Genomic DNA, 17,680 nt, shown 5'->3' on the forward strand with positions numbered 1-17,680 from the left:
GCTGAGATTGTCGGTTGGAGTGCCTACTTGTGGCTTCCCTAGCATGGTGGCCTCAGGGCTCTAAGAGGGAGTATCCTGTGGACAAAACAGAAGCTACAGGGCCTTTTATGACTTACAGTTAGAAGTCACATAGCATTACTTTTGCTGTACTCTATTGGTCAATCCAGCCACAAGCCTACTCAGATTTAAGGTGAGGGGACTTAGATCCCATCTCTTGATGGGAGGACACTGAGAGAGTTTGTAGCTGTATTTTAAAACCCCCAAAGAGAGAGAACATGTTTGCAGTCTGATGGGAATGTGTCAAGAGATGGGGAGAAGAGAATGATGCAAGAGAGAGAGGAGGAAACTGCAGGAATTGAGTGCTTTGGAGGTCATGAGGGGACAGTACTCAAAAGGCTGTGGATTAGGCACTTTTCCAACTGAGGCAAGAGGGAAGAAAGACATTGTGAGGACAGATGAAGAGTGAAGAGATGAGGCTCTTCCCATCTGATGACATCACTGTGCTCAGTAACATGCAGGTCAATCTGTTACAGATCATCAGCTGAGGGTAGGTGTTGAGGCGGGTTGAAAAGAAAAGAAGGTATGAAATAGTAATATCAGAGAGTTGGAATGTTAAGTATTTTTTTGAAAAGATTTTAACAGTGATGGCTTTTTGTCATTACTGAAAATAGTATAGAATGTAAGTACATGATGAATCCTTAATAATATATTAAGAAAATTACTTTTTTAGTGATTATTAATTACACCAACTGTTTATGGAACCTGAGATACTCTAAATTCTAGGAAGTTGCTGACCAATTCTTTTAGATGGGATCACATGATATTATATTTCCATTTTGTTTTGTTGCTGGAGGAACTAGCATTAGTTTCATGAAGTAAGTCTGAGAAAGCACCCAAGATTAGAACTCTGAGATCATTTTCTTAGGAGAATTGAGAACATGTTTATTTTACTTGAAGAAGATGTTTGGATCATCACCTCCTGAGAGTGATTTAAAAAAATTATCTGGCAAGGGTTGGTCTTGAGCAAAGTACTTGGTAGATGATGTCGTTTTACAGATGATGCTTTCAAGTGTTGAAAACATGTTTGTAATTCTTGCTCTGGAATTGCTTTCAGAATGAGTTTCACACACGCGCGCGCACACACACACCAATCACTAATGGCCCCTCTTCCAAGCTTGACCTTATTTCTGTCCTTCTCCCACTTGGAAAACTCTTATTCATCCTTCAAGACCCAGTCTAAATGTCCTTTCTTTCTGGGAAGATCCTTCCTCCTTTGCTCTTGACTCTAACAAAACTACTCCCTCTCTATTGTGCTCATATGTCTTTAATGTATCAAGAATAATGCCTGTTATATAACATTACAGAGTTATTTATTCAGCTGCCTGTCTTTTGCTAGATTGTATTATCCTTGGCAGCTAGTGTAGTGCCTAGCACATAGTAGGTGCTTATGGCAGATGGAGCTACTTGTTTCCTGATATCTACTCTCACCATGTTTATCAGTAAAAGAACTCTGATTTTTAGTTGAGGCCATGGCTACTTTGAATAAAGACCAACTATTTCAACCTCCCTTATAGTTAATTGAAGCCATATGACATAATGCCTGGAGCCAGAGCAGCCACGTTGGATCATGAGAGGACTTTGTGAATAGAAGCTATACATAGTGGATGGAAAAGATGCAATGACATGGGTCCTTGACATGGTATATGTGCTTTATTGGCCCAGACTTGCCTTAGGAGTGTCAGGTGGAAGAGAGAAAAACATCTCTTGTTTGAGCCACTATTATTTTATATATATTACATATATATATATATATTTATATACACACACATATATGTGTGTGTATATAAATATATATATCTGTATATGTACTTGTAGCTAAGCAATTTTAACTGATAGAAATATATATGTATATATAATTTATATATAAATATACAAACATACAATAAATATAGTAAGTTATATCAACTGTATATTTATATGTTATATAGCTTATATGAAACATATATATTATATACATGTGTATGTTTGTGTGTATGTGCTTGTTTAACTGAACTGGATGAAATACAGTTAGCTGAACTGTAGCATGGATTGACAACTGTAGGCCCTTAGGCTACATTAGGTTCTCGGATATATTAGAGATTATTCACATATTTTAAGATCTGTGACTACTAGTCAGGGCATGCTTCACAAATCCCTGTGTCTCATATCTGACTGTGTCTGTGTACATCACCTTCCCCCAAACACAGTAGCATTTGCAGCCCCTTGTCCTAGAATGAACTTTGCTTAGGTTATAAGGAGTGGATTATTCAACAGCTTCTTGCCAAGTGTTTGGCTGCCCATTTGCTCTTCTGATGTCTACCTGATTCAAAGAACCATTTGTAAAGGGAGGAAAAGGTCAGAATAAGAACATTTCACTCAGCCTCTAAAAACAGAGCTCAGACCCTGAGGGAAAGTTGCCTCTCTGTGGTGGAACTGGCATTAATCACTTATATGCAATGGCAGGATCAGGGCCAACCATTTGTGGGGATGGGGGTGGATGGGGTTTTCTCTGGTCATGGGTTGGTGTTTTCTCTGCTGGGAAGAAGGCAGAACTCTTTCCCACCCTCCTGAATTCCACCTCTGACCCAAATTTGCAATCAGATATCATATTGGACAAGTGGGCCAGCCGTTGGGATCTGAAAAATTTTTTTAGTAGAAAATTTCACTCTTTTGACATTTGAAATCTGGTATAATGTAATTGAAGGAAAAAAAAATGTCTATGGAGTTTTGTAGGCCTTACTGATGTATGTTGGGGTGGGATGGGGACAAATCACCTCAAGAGGGATTATCGCAAATAAAGACAATCTAGGGCTCTTGACTCAAGAGGCCTTGCCATTCACACAGGATTATCAAGAGTGGTGCTAGAGAATACCACTCAAGTCAGGAGGTCTAGGTTCAAATCCTTGCTTTCAACACTCCAGTTGGGTGACCTTGACAAGTTGCTTATTAAAATGCAAGTTGCTTGACTCTGTACACAGTAGTTCCTGTGTATGCTAGAGCTGGCTTGTCCCTGTCAGAGAGCTGGGTATCTTCCCAATTGTTTTCACGGATGCCATGCTGTCTACGGTGGGAGTCTTTACACCAAGGAAATGGGTGAATCAGGTCTCCCCCTGTATTTACCAGCAACCACTGCATGTTTCCTAATCTGTACAATGAGGCTGACAATACTTACCTCACCCAGAGGCTGAATTGAGAGGACTCCTGGGAAGCACAAGTGATACCCCTTAATACATGTTAGCATTCTAATTCTTTTAGCCATGTAATAACAACTCTATTGTTGAGGATATTATCTGGGGAGGCAGACACAAGATCTGACTTGCTCTAACATTGGTTGGCACAACCATTTAACCTCTTGGTATCTGTTTTGCCCCTGTGGTTTGACTGTCAGGGCAGCCTGTCAACCTTCCCTGAAATTTGAGTTATAGAACTACGTGGTTTGACTCGAATAATTGGCCCGTGTTGGCAGAGTGATGCTAGAGTTTCAGAAGGAAAGTGTGTGTGTGGTGCATAGGAGTGGAGGATGTACCCCAACTGGATTGTGGGGAAAATGAACCACAGCCAAGGAATGCTGGAGACGAAGGGCTGTAAGAAAACGCACAATCCAAACCCTTGTTTTACAGATGAGGAGACATATGCTCTCAGGTGGGGGCTTGGATTTTCTGTTTTTGTTGTTTCAGTTTCCTTTTTGATCAGGCTAATACAATAACTATCTTGAAGAGATATCTGCATTCCCATGTTCATTGCAGCATTATTCACAATAGCCAAGATATAGAAACAGTCTAAGTGTCTATTGCTGGGTAAATGGATGTAGATAAAATGTGTGTGTGTGTATGTGAGGTGTGTATATACATATATATACACGTATATATACACGATGGAATATTATTCAGCCACTAAGAAGAGGGAAATTCTGCCATTTGCAACAACATGGATGGACCTCGAGGGCATCATACTAGGTGAAATAAGTCAGGCAGAAAAAGACAAATACTGTATAATCTTACTTATATGTGGAATCTAAAAGAAACTCATAGAATAGATTGATGGTTGTCAGATGTGGGGGATGGAAGGTGGAGGAAATGTGTGAAGGTGGGGACGTTTTAAGCTGCTTTCAGGCAGAATCATAGCCCCTTAGTTTGCATTCAGCCAGCAGTTAAATAGCTACTCTTCTTTTTTCCTCAGTGAATATCTAATGACTTATTCAATTTCCATGAATGTGTAATGACTTAATAGATATAATATTAAAATACAAAACCAGAAACCAGTATACAAGTTGGTATAAAGGCTGAAGAGACAGAACCCAAAATGCCAACAGTGTAGGTCTTTGGACAGTGTTAGTAAGACACACCTGGCTTTGAATTCTGGTTTTGCTTACTGGTGGTGTGGCTTTGGGCAAGTTATTTCACCTTATGAACCTGTTTCCTCCTTTGTGAAATGAGAAGGCAAGCCATTCCTGCCCCACAATGGGTTGACGTGAGAACTGTATGAAGGGACATCTATAAGCTGCACATTACTACCTGTTATGGACCATCTACAGCTAAATCAAATCCAAATGTTTTGGAAATTCATCCAAGTCAGAGGCCCTCTGATGCTCCTTCACCTTTGGGTTTTTCTTTGCTCTCTCATGCTTTTTCTAAAATGTAGATGTGGAAAAAAGAGCTTATGATGTCAGGAAATCTAGGGACCTTCAATGGGAAAGGAGTTAAAGCCAACAGGTAAGTAAGGTTTCTAAGTCAATCTCACGGGGAGGAATGAGCTTGAATCTTGGAATTCTATGCATTAAACTTGAAAGTTGCATTCCTTTCTCAGGGGGTAGAAAATATTCACCTGTTTAGAGACAGCAGACTGGAGAGGACACAACCAGATGATACTCAAATCCAGATAAAGCTTTTAATTAAAAAAATTCATAAAAATAGTAAAAAAATGCAGATTTCCCCATCTAGTATAGATAAGAAAGCAAAGGAGGCTGAAAGACACGTTAATTTAAAATTTCATCATAGGAAGTCAGATGACCTTTTGCACCCAGTGTAAAAAGAGTCCTTACATTGCTCCTGGGAATAGCAGCATTTAGGCTTTGGTGGTCACACTTGGGATGTGGTCGTATAGTCATGGAAGAAGTGTTCCCTGGAAAGTTTGGTGAAGACCAGTCACCTCCTTTGAGTGTTTTCATAGAAATGTCAGGCAACCATGGAAAGCCAAGGAAGAGAGTTATACTGAAGGTCCAGCTCTGGTTAAGTTATGTAGAGCTGTGCTTCGCAGCAGACAGGTGACATGTGGCCTCAAGCAGCATTATTTTAACCTAGGGCCCGACATCATATTAAAGACCTGACTTAGGTTCTAAAATAATAGAGCCTAAGACTATGTAGAAATGACCAACACCAAGTAAAACAGTATGCTCCGCACTAGTTTGTATAGAAGACATTTCAAGCAAAGTTCTTTATGATGTGGACCAGACTTTCCAAGTGCCTAAGCCACTTCCTAGATTTAAGCTGGGCCTTGGAAGTTCAGCTGGTGCCTGGGGAGTTTTCATGAACATTGACCTCTAAAGGAGGGGCTGAAAGAGGACTTTCAAGCAACAGCTTCCAGCTCAGGGCCTGGGGTTCCCTAGACAGGGCTGTCTTAATGTGGTTCCTGGAGCAGTGGAGATCTCTCTTCTCAAATGTCTTAGTTGGAAAATAAAGCACAGTGGATCTTAAAAGAATTTCAAAATGGAAATGGACCCTCTGCTTTACCCTGGCAACCCAAGTCCTTTCTGTGACAGGAGAACATTTATAAAAACATAATTAAATGCTATCTGATATTACCCACTACCCCTGATACTGCTTCTTTCCTTCTCAAAACCCATTCCTCCCAAAGCTGACAAACCAAAACAGAAAATGACAACTGAGGGCAGTTATTAATTGGCTCACGCTCATGTCTGGAGGTAGAGATGACAAGAACAAAAAGAAAAAAAAAAGGTCTATTATCAGCTCCTAATTTACCAAATGTAGATGGAAGCCAGTGAGGAAGCCATCAACCCCTGAACTTGGTGATCTTGGAGAAGAGGTTTGTCCTCTCCATGACCAGCTGGGACGGAGACCCCATTGTAAGCCTGGATGCAGGGAGGTGTTTTTTATGAACAGAGAGAACTAGACCCATCTTCCTGAGCCCCAGCTCAGAGTAGAAGCAGTTGAGACATGCAGCTGGGTTGAGGAATGGATTTCCCTGTTCCTCTATGTCACCCGTGTCATCAGGAAGGACTTAAAGGTGGCCGAGGAATGGAAAAGGAGCTGCAGGTGGCAGCAGTAACCTGAGGGGACTGATGTCCAAGACCAGATGGATCAGCAGTCACCTCTGCAGAAGTCACTGTGAACTGATGACACTGCAGGCCACTGCTCTGACCCCTTGTCACCAACTAGTACCAGGTACCCCCACCTCTCCCCTCCCCTCCCCTAGACCTTGACCTATAAGGGAAAAAGTGTGAGTGTGGACTCCCTCTGCCATTTTCACAATATGGGAACTAAAGGCAGTTCTGTTAAGGAAAGACAGATTTCTTTTTGTACCTGAGTTAGGGAATAAGGTAGATCCTTGGCTACATGTGCTTTTAACCTTTCTGTCTTTCCGCTGACTTAGCAACGGAGCAGAAAGGCACACTGGTGACTTCTAGCCATACACTCGCAGGTTCTGGAAGTCACAGAACTGTAGCTACATACTGGGATATAGTAGTATTAGCCTGTCTTCCACCTACCCATTTTACAGAAAAGGCAACTGAGGCCTCCTCTGTTACTGGTAGGACAGGGCAAAGAAAGGAAAGGGATATGCTAGGCAGTGTGTTTGAAATGAGGCAAGGATCCTCATCTGAGTGACCAGCGGTAAGTATATGGTTGTCTGTCAGTCTGGACTCTACACATTGGGTGAGCCAAGGATCCCATCTGTCCAGGGAGGACCATCCTTGGCTCACTGTCTGTGTAGGCAGATCTGTTTTGCTTCAGTCCTGACCACCAGTCAACTTGTGGAACAGGTCCTCGTCAAGTGTCTCATTCTGGTCCTTGGACCGGGTGGACAGGAAAATGTAGCCACCGATGTATTCATGCACAATCTTGCAATCCGCACTCAGGCAGGTGAACGCAATGGAGACATTCTGGTCAAATTCGATTGCCACCTGGAAGAGGAAGGCACAGGTAAGCTTAAACTCTGACAAGGAAAATGAAGAAAAAAACGCCTTGGGATGGCGTCAGAGCTGAGCACTGCCTAGGTGGCTTACAGATAACTCCTCCTGCCTGGGATTTCTCTCCCTCTCTCTCCCCAGAACCCCACAGACAAAAAACAAAACCAAACCCTCCAAAACAACTCCAAAAACAATCACCACTTCCATTAGACGCTTACAGCAAACTTGTCTTTGCTCTCTTTGCGCCCTCTTGTGGTGTCAACTTTGCTACACATTTGGGAAAACATTCTAACTCCCAACACACATAGATACTTTCTGTCACTCTTGTTTAGATGTTAAGAACTTCCTAAGCATTCCATCTGTCCAGGGGCAGGGTACTTTGCAGACTTTTTGATGGAGAATAAAAGGCTTCCCTGAATTTTCCTGCACCCAACAGCCCTGCACCCCTTCCCAGCTGAAAGTCACAAACTCTAAATCAGAAGAAACATTCTTCACTGGTTCTCAAACCTTGGTTGCCCAAGTGGACTTTTGAAAATTACTGATGCCAGGCTCCCACTCCCAGAGACTGGGATTTGATTGGTCTAGGATGTGGCCTGGGCAGTGGTGTTTTCAAGTTCCCCAGGTGATCCTAATACTCAACCAGGATTTAGAGCCACTGTCTTAGAGGCCACCTAATCTCAGACTTTTATTCTACAAATAAGTGCCTCCACTGAAAGGAATCCATGGTTCTTTAAAAAAAAGTGTGAGTTTGGGGTGCTTGGGTGGCTCAGTTGGTTGAGCATCTAATTTCGGCTCAGGTCATGATCTCACAGCACTGGGCTCTGTGCTGGCAGCTCAGAGCCTGGAGCCTGCCTCTGATTCTGTGTCTCCCTCTCTCTCTGTCCCTCCTCTGCTTGTGCTCTGTCTCCCAAAAATAAACATTAAAAAAATTTAAAATACAGTGTATGTCTCTTCTCATCCCTCTAGGTAGATGGCTTTCTACTGGAAAAATGAGAAAACAAAGGAGAAAAGATTCTTTATCAATATCAGAATGTGTTAAATCATCTGGATGCTAAGGTGCCTCTGACTTGATCTACAATTTCCCAGCTTATAGCTTTGGCTTGAACTTAGCTCCTGGGGTGCCATTAACGGGAGGCAGATGGTTTGGGGTCCCCTTAACTCAAGAGGCAAAGCTTTTCTCAGTCATCCCTGCTCACATCACTTGCTTCTCTAGTAGTTTTTACTTTTTGGGACTGGAATGCTCTCCAGGTGGGCAGTTGAGCCTCTGAGTCCTCAACTAGTTGGACTTCTTGGCAGCCATTAGATGAGGACTTTTTGGATTCATTTTGGGTGACAGTTCTCAGGTAGTTTCCACTAAGTAATTCAGTCTAAGTCTTACATAATCCTATGCTGAATTGAAGGAAACTAATCAAATTGCTCAGCAATTTTAGAGTCTGTATGGCAAGTCCATATGGAGACTAAGCCAACCCATGGTGTTAATTCAAAACCATTCGGCCTGTACTTGTTAGGAAACTGCCCAGAATTGCATGTGATTATTTTAGCAGACAATGACCATATGCCTGTGGTTTCTGAGTTCTAAATGTATGAACAGAGTAATGTACAATTCCGATGGAACACACATATATAGGCTCAACGCTGAATGTACCAAAAACTTTCACTGTACCTGCCGGATTTCCCAGTTTACATTCCACTGCTTCATATTTGTGAATCTCCATGTTGTAATTGGAATCCCAGTGGTTGCATCGATTCTAATCAACCTATTATAGGAAACTCCCAGAATATCATCTTTCTTGCTTCCTTTAAATCTAAAAAAAATTAATATTAATTAAAAGAAGCAACTGCTTCCTGTAATATGATTTTCATTCATATACAACTTCTTAAAGATAATATGAACATTTCTAAATGGCATCCAAAGAATGGACAGTGAAGGATTAGCTTTCTACAGAAGAAGGGTGTTTTTATTGTGATATGAAGAACATATGAAGAATGGAGAGAATTAATAAGGCTGCCCTGTACACATCATTTACATAAAACTGACATCATGGGAAAGCAAAGTAAGAAAGGGTCAAGTCAATTAATTTAAAATTGCCAACTGTGTGTGCCACGCACTGTTCTAGGCACAAGGAATATAGTAGTGATCTCAGTAGATAGAAAATGTCTATCTTCATGGAGCTTGTATTCTAGTGGGGGGACAGGGTCATGAGTAAGTGAAATATATATGGCAGATAAGATCATAAAGGAAAATAAAACACAGAATGGGGCCGGGGAATACTGGCAAATGGGGTGGTTACAGTTTTACAACTGTAGGCTGTAGTGAGAGAGGCCACTTGATTAAAGATGCTGGTGAGGAACTGTGCTATGTGGGTATCTGGGGAAAGAGTATTGTAGGCAGAGGGCATAGCCAGTGCAAGGCTGCAGCATTTTATGTATGTATGTATGTATGTATGTATGTATGTATTTGTGTGTGTGTGTGTGTGTGTGTGTGAGCGTGCGCGCTCAAAGACCTGTCACAGGAGGCCGGTGTGGCTGGGCACAGTGAAGGAGGAGCAGAGGTGTGAAATTCTGGAGCTAAGGTCTTGTAGGACCATTGTAAGGATTTGGCTTATACACTGAGTGAGCCAGAAGGCCTTCAGATGGTTCTGGGCAGAGGCTGCCATGGTTTGACTCAGATCTTAAACAGATCACTCAGGCTGCCAACTTGAAAACTTAGGGAACAAGGGGAGAAGCAGGGAGCCCAGGTATGTCTGTAAAGAGAAGGTATGGAAGATTGTTATGGGCAGCCAGTGTGTTTGGGCCATTTGTGAAAGGACAATATTCTAAAATAAAAAGAGTTCTATGTTCTAGACTGAGAAGAAACTGGGATCCAAGAAAGGCACTTAGAAACACATAGAGAGCAAGAGAGGCAAGTGAACATTGTAATCACCTGACAAGGTAGTAGGTGAGGCCGAATTCAGGTAGAGATTGCCATGCCTGGATGAACCGCAGCTTGGCTTCGACCAGGGGCATCTGAGCCACATTCTGGTGGGCTTCTAGAATCCGGGCTGCCAGCTAAGCAGAAGTGGTAGACATCAAACTGTCCTTAGCATACAGTGACTATTCTATAATCGTCCCTTTGGCTCAGATCCCCAGTCAGAAAAATAAATGCAAGGCCCAACTGTAGCTCTACAAAGAGAATTCATTTTCATTCATTCATTCACCCATTCATTCATTCTCGCTTCCTCTCTCTCCTTCTGAAACAAAACATGTAAATCACTGGGGAGAAGAAGGAACAAGATCAACCAACACATAAACTTGTAAGGTTCATGGAGATGGAGAGTTCTGGGTCCCTCTTTCTAGGGTCTATATAGTGTCCACGGACAATGGTTCCACTTACATCAGTCTATTTGTGTAACTTTTTAACCCCCTCTGATGGAAGCACAATGTAAAGTTTTAATTTGTGGGGACTAAATAATTTTAATTAAATCTGGGAATATTACCATGTTTAGGTAGCAGTAGTCAGCGCTAACAAAATGAACAATAATCTCTTAACATGGTCTAATACGGAGTCCAAAGTCAAATATCCCCATGAGCTGATTTTTCCATGATGATGGCCTCAATCATTTTAATTCCTCATTTTACTTCAGAAAATACAGAATTTACTGCAAACAATCACTCAAACAAGATTAGCAGTACCTGCTTAGACTTGTGTTTTTTTGCACACCGAGGCGACACAAAACATTCCGGGTTTATGTCCATGGTTTCGATATTGGAAGCCACCTGAGATGCTGAGTTCCGATTTTTCATCCTCAAAAATGAAAGGATGTTGAGAACCTCTGGCTGGTAGGAACTGTCTGCCATGGTTTTGCCCTTTGATGCCAAGATGCAGGCAGCCATCCATTGGGCATACTGATTCTCCTGCAGCAAACATCAGAGGGCTGAGACACAAATTCAAGTACAGAGCCACCCTGCTGGGAACAGAGCAGGAGGTGGGCTCTTATCTCGACAATATACAAAACTGTCACCCACCAAACAAGGAAAGATGTGAAGTGGCACATGTTCTGAGTGGCTGTCAATCACCTAATTTAACACCCAACAAAAGCTTTTGAGTCCCATGTTGAGTTTCTCTATGCTAAAGGGCTAGAGAATAGGAATGTCAGCTGTGATAAATTCCATGCAGAGAACTTTGCATTTAAAGATAAACCAAGGACACAGGAGCTCCATGGAGCACAGATAGATGAAAACCCAAGCTACCCGACAGACTTGCTTGATGTATATTTCCATTTTCATATCATGTCTGATCTCTATTACAGAAGGACATGAGGGAAAAAATCATTAACTGATTTCCCATATAATGTCTACCCTGGCCTATTCTTACTAAAGATTTGAATCCCATAGTAGGAATCAGGTCCACTGATGGGCTCTGAACCAGTCAGTGGCGGCCTCTATTGTTCTTTAATGTGTGTGCTCATTTTTCACCTCAGGGAACCAAGTGGAGTGGTCTCAGAAGCTGAGGGGATGCAGATGAACGGTCGAATTCTTCAGAGCAACAGTAAGTATGGTATGCTGAATTACTGACCTCAATCTTCATCCTCCTGGTATCCACACCTTTTGCCATGTAATTTTACGATCTGTCTCATTGGAGCCAGGGTGTAATTTCCCACCTCTTGACTTTGAGCCTCACCGTGGACTTACTTTAGCTGATGGAACGTAGGTGGAAATAACAGTGTACTCACTCAAAGCTCAAGTTTTAGGAGGCCTGCCACGTTTGTAGTTCCTCTCTTGCACTTCCGCCATCACTATGAGCAGAGCCTCCCCAGGCAGCTGGGTACCCAGAATACAGTGCGCTTACCTCCAGTAAGGAGCCAAGCCTAGCCAGACCTGTGGCTGGAAGCAGATCTGTTCAGCTGACACAAGGCTGGATCATCCAAGCCCATAGATGTTTCAGAGACCACGGTTTACTGGTATGTGTCATTTGATTTTGTGGTTGTTTGTTACAAAGTAATAGCTGACTGATGAGTGTTCTGATTTGAGAAAGCATCTCAGCTGGTTTGTCCTTAGGTTTAATAAAGGTGAAGGGAGTTAGCATTTTTGTGGTTTTACTCACATGATCACATCTGAGATACACTTCATTCATACCATCAGCAACAGGGATTAGTAACTTGATTCCAAATTTTCTCCCTGCTACATTTACATCTGGCACAACTTCACAGCCTGAATGATAAAAGGGACAAAACTGAGTTCTGAGAAATCTGTTATATCAATATCAGATGTGCATCTAAAAGAAACACTTTGAACATAAGCCCTTCAGATTTGGTTCTCTTTTGAAAAACTGAGGAGCAAGCAGACAACATTAATTAAAGGATAACTAAATAAGACTCATGAATAACTAACATGGATAACAAAAACTATTTTCTCTTATCATTTAAAAAATTTTTTTTAACGTTTATTTATTTTTGAGACAGAGAGAGACAAAGCATGAACGGGGGAGGGTCAGAGAGAGGGAGACACAGAATCTGAAACAGGCTCCAGGCTCTGAGCTGTCAGCACAGAGCCCGACGCGGGGCTCGATCTCACGGACTGCGAGATCATGACCTGGGCCGAAGTCAGCCGCTTAACCGACTGAGCCACCCAGGCGCCCCTCTTATCATTTTAAACATGTCATCAACTGAATTCATTTTCCAGGTTGATTTGGCTATTCTGCCTCATAGTAGCACTGAGTTATGAATATAAACTTTTAAAATAAATCAGGGCAGAGGGAGTTTTCTCACTGTCACCATATGATAAGGAAATTGAGTGCAATGGTTAAGTATTTTCAGTTAATGGAGTTACCAGTACACTCACAGCCACTTTCAGAAATTGGTACAGAAACTGAAGCGACACTGAATTAAACAGAACCATCCTGGAATTTAGAAAGTTTTCGGGATCCTACAAGGCCTCATGTACTACCCTGATGACAGCAATTACCACCACTTCATAGGCTTGACCACACTGGGGAAGAAAGGACAGCAGAATGCTGCAGACAGGCTGCTGTGTGGAAACCAGTGAGATAGAGCGGTTCCTCTGGAAGTCAACCCTGCTTCACTGGGTAGGAACCTTGGCTTTCATATGCATGCTAGCTGGGTCATGACAAGCCCATACCCTCATGTAGGACTCTCTTACCTCTCAGATTTAGTTTTTCTACTGGTTCTCCTTGTTCAAGCTCCTTATTTTTAAAGTAGGCTATAGATGTGTCTTTAAAGATGAACCAATATTGTTTGAAAGCTTTCAGTATTAGCTTCTTGGGCCTGCAAATTAAAGTACAATTAGCCTTTTAACAACCACCTAGAAACACAGGGACACGTTGCAAATTTTAAGTGGATCAAGATGTTCTAGAAACCCCTTCATATGACATACTCTTTATTTCTGAAAGTACTTTTCAAATTGCTAACTCATTTCTAAAAAGTAAAAATGGGGTTTTTAATATGATATGTAGAAAATGCAGAATCTCAGGATTAGACCATTCTGGCTCTGCTGATGCCTAATGTGTGACCCTGGGAAAGACACTTCATCTGCCTGGGCCACGTGCACTGCCTCTGTGTGACTGCCCTGTGAGCCTCCAACTCACAGGGCTTCTGTGAGGATAGAAAGAGGTAATCTCTGAAAGTGCTTATCACAGGACCTGGCATGACTGAAGTGCTCAATAAACTATTACTGTTATTTGAGAAACATCCATGAATCTGGGGACACCTGTAATTTCAGTATACTTCTTGTATCTGAAAAAGCTGTCCATATGGACAACACAGTTTTCAAGTTACAGGACTAAAAATTAGATCTAAAAGTAAGCAACGTTTTCCGTGGTTTCCTCTTGATCCTTAAGAGAAACCCCCCAGAGAATTCCCACCGAGTCATGGAAATCACAAAAACCCTACAGCCAATCTGTATAGATTCTGCTGTTATTAAAAAATGTTTTGGGGGAAGATCTCCAAAAGTGATATCCGTGGGGGCCGGAACATTTTGTACTCTGGGCTGGACAAGGTTGGTGGTGCCAATAGCAGGTCTCAATTGGGTCACTGAAAATAGAAAACATGAGAGAGAGCTGGGAAGTGGGAAAGGGGGTACAGCTAGTCAGAGAAAAGATAACATGGGCTGTCCATGGTTCTGTGGAGCAGTCCCGGCTGTGGGGGTGAATCTCATGCTAGAGCAGTGGATTTCTGCATTCAAGAATGAGAGGAAGAGAGGAACCCCACTCATACATCATTTGGGGCAAGACTTTTAACATGTCAACCATCGTCTTTCCTTAGCTAAAAATGTGTTACACTTCACACAAAGATAAGAGAGAAAATGTTCATTAAAAAGCCAGTGTATAACACAGAAAGTATAAAATAAAATGGAAAAACATTATATGCAGGTAACATTTCCAAGATTTAGAAAGCCATTGCATCAAAATAATATTTGTTATGTTGAAAGCTGTAGTTACGATAATTCTAAGGAACACATTTGAAGGTTATTTGTCTAAGAATCAGAATCTCCAAAATTAATAGTATTTTCAAAATAGAATCAGAAGACAAGCCTTTACACAAAAGATAGTAAGGTCTCAGTTACGTCCTAGGCATTTAAATATTTCTATTCATAATTAAGAATGAAACTCTGCTGCTCCATTTTAACTGGACTTTAAGAATATCAAAAGATTCCTACTGCTATCGTCTTCCAGTTTGGTTCATCTTCCAGGGCACTTCCATTAATTCCCAAAGCTAATGATTATTGCTCCTATTCCATGTTCCAGAGGCTGGAGCAGGACAGTGTAGGGGAAGAAGTGGAGAAGGTGGCTGCATGGGGCATGATAAACACAAGCATTGAGGCAGTCTTCTGAATCTTCATGGAGCCCATAAGGTCAAGAGGGAAATGCACATATCAATGAATAAAATATGCTACGTCATGGAACAAGGTTGTGCAGCGTGGTGAATTACAGAGGACACAGCGTTTAAATATAGAATAAAGGATGGGTAAGAATTTGATTGGAGAAAAGGGAAGAGAAATTTCAGAAGGTAGCAACAGCACATGCAAGTGTAGAGGTGAGTCAGAGCTGGGCACCTTGTAAGCAAGAGCTGGGTCAATATTACCCATATATATATATTATGTAAATATAATACCCTTCGCTTAACATATTTACAATTGTTAATTTGTAGTATTTGTAACATACATTATAAAACCTTTACAAATATATTAAAAATGAATATGAAGAACTCAGTTTGTTTTAAAAAGGGAGGTTGTTACTCAGTTACATAAATCCCAGTTGAGGAAGTACATTATTGGCCATGCTTACTCTAAATCACAATGTTCATTGTATAGTGCCATCTACCTAGTTTTGAAGGTTTTTGTTGAAACAAAGCTACGGAGTTCCATCTTCCCTCATGTCAATCACTCACTTATGCAGATTAATCAGAATATGTTGCATTTTTATATTTTTAATAAGTGGGTTTAAAACACACTATAACTTCGGTCCACCTCGGTGGCTCAGTTGGTTGAGCATCCGACTCTTGATTTCGGCTCAGGTCATGGTCTCACAGTTTGTGGGATGGAGCCCTGCGTTGGGCTCTGTACTGACAGTGTGGAGCCAGCTTGGGACTCTCTCTCTCTCTCTCTCTCAATCTCTGTCCCTACCCTGCTTGTGTGTGCTCTGTTTCTTAAACTTAAAAAAAAAATACTGTAACTTCATTTGGATGGTGTTTAATGCAGACAAATTCTGTTTCCAAGTTTTAAAGGTGTGCAGATAATATTATTTTTTAAACTTTGAAAGTCTAATTGGCTTTATTAAGTGATTCATATATTGGGCATCATCCCATCTAGCAAGTAGAGGAGAGCTCTAAGGTATGGTACAAAATGGAGGATTGTTATAGGAAGGAAGTTGGGGTAAGAAAGTTATTAGCAAAAGAAAGGACTGTTCTAGGCAAGGTCACCTTCCTGGTGCGGAAGGGCAGGAGGTCTTGTTAGGTGAATTGACCTCATCTTTTGGGAGATGGAAGGCCCATGTGACAGATGACTTCAGCGGTGCTGATTGGAATATTTTCTCCTGACCAGTTAAGACTAATTTCTGGGGAAGGTTGAAACTGCAATTAGGTATAAAGCCCCAGTTTGGTGACTTGGTCTAAGCGATGCCATTTTGGGCCTGTGGTTTTCTTTTTTTTTTTTTTTTTTTTTTTTTAAGTTTTTTTTTTCAACGTTTATTTATTTTTGGGACAGAGAGAGACAGAGCATGAACGGGGGAGGGGCAGAGAGAGAGGGAGACACAGAATCGGAAACAGGCTCCAGGCTCCGAGCCATCAGCCCAGAGCCTGACGCGGGGCTCGAACTCACGGACCGCGAGATCGTGACCTGGCTGAAGTCGGACGCTTAACCGACTGCGCCACCCAGGCGCCCCATGTGGTTTTCTTTTTAACAATTCCCCCTTTTGATCAGACTGTCAGCTTAACTGAGAGATGTGATCAAAATTTAAGGCAAGATAATACTGTTTTAATAGGCAGTATCATTACTGGCAACACTATGACCATGGAAATATTTGCAAATAATGCTCTCTTTATAGCACTAATCTCTTTCAAATACTGATTACGTTCTTACTCGTTTCACAATCACCTTTTCCTTAAAGGAGAGGTTTCTTATTTTGAAAGCATCTGGAGGCTTATTAATGATGGCCAGTTGTCATCACAGAGAGGTCATAAATTTGGAACACTAGCTTTTAAAAAAACAAGAGTGTATCGGGCACCTGGGTGGCTAAGTTGCTTAAGTATCCAACTTCAGCTCAGGTCATGATCTCGCGGTTCATGAGTTTGAGCCCCGTGTATGGCTCTGTGCTCATAGCTTGGAGCCTGGAGCCTGCTTTGGATTCTGTGTCTCCCTCTCTCTCTGCCCCTCCCCTGCTAGCACTCTCTTTCTCTCTCTCAAAAAAATAAATTAAAAAAGAAAAAAAGAGTGCATAACTCCACTTAGAGATATTTTTCTATGTGATAACCAGTGTTTCTTCGTGGGATGAAAGGTTTTCATAGTCACTCTCTCTTTATGAAGTATTATAAAGATTCCTCTGTGTTTTTGGGGTCTTGTATTCCTCTCACTGATAATCTCCTATAGCACATTGTGTAAATCTGCCTGGGATGTTCTTTGCTATAGTAACTTGCCTACTTCCCTACAGTAACTTGTCTGTGAATGATGTAATGAATGGATTTTATGTGTGGCTTCTGTCTCTGTATCCTCTAGTGGAGCCATTTAATTGTTTCCAAAGTAGTCTCTCCAACACTGGTCACACCTTACAGTTTGGACACGAATCATTGTTTTTTATTAAATACGTAACTTACTAATAGAATTGTATCTTGTCTGGTTTATATTTAGGGGTTTGCATAAGGTAGAATCTTGAAAGGCTGGTTGAGCATAAAGTTCTAGACTGATTGCTACTTTCTCTTAGCACTTTCAAGATATTTCCCAGCCAACGAAAAGTCTGCTACACACTCCGCTGTTTTTCTTGCTAGGAAATCTGCTTTTTTCTCTCTG

At 41.5% G+C, this 17,680-nt stretch overlaps 1 protein-coding gene across 4 annotated transcripts in view; it reads right to left on the reverse strand.

Moving 5' to 3' along the window:
- Window positions 1–4,912: 4,912 nt before the first annotated feature.
- The window catches only part of FERMT1 (FERM domain containing kindlin 1), a 35,510-nt gene continuing 22,742 nt past the window's right edge, over window positions 4,913–17,680 (reverse strand). For all 4 annotated transcript variants that reach the window (XM_047853739.1, XM_047853737.1, XM_047853738.1 and 1 more), the window contains 6 exons: window positions 13,322–13,446; window positions 12,267–12,373; window positions 10,856–11,077; window positions 10,107–10,231; window positions 8,847–8,988; window positions 4,913–7,177 (listed from right to left, as the gene is read on the reverse strand). In XM_047853739.1, the coding sequence (XP_047709695.1) occupies window positions 7,004–7,177; window positions 8,847–8,988; window positions 10,107–10,231; window positions 10,856–11,077; window positions 12,267–12,373; window positions 13,322–13,446 (895 nt within the window). In that variant the 3' untranslated portion in view covers window positions 4,913–7,003. The remainder of the gene's footprint in view (window positions 7,178–8,846; window positions 8,989–10,106; window positions 10,232–10,855; window positions 11,078–12,266; window positions 12,374–13,321; window positions 13,447–17,680) is intronic.

Source organism: Prionailurus viverrinus, chromosome A3, assembly GCF_022837055.1.
Source record: "Prionailurus viverrinus isolate Anna chromosome A3, UM_Priviv_1.0, whole genome shotgun sequence".
NCBI lineage: Eukaryota > Metazoa > Chordata > Mammalia > Carnivora > Felidae > Prionailurus > Prionailurus viverrinus.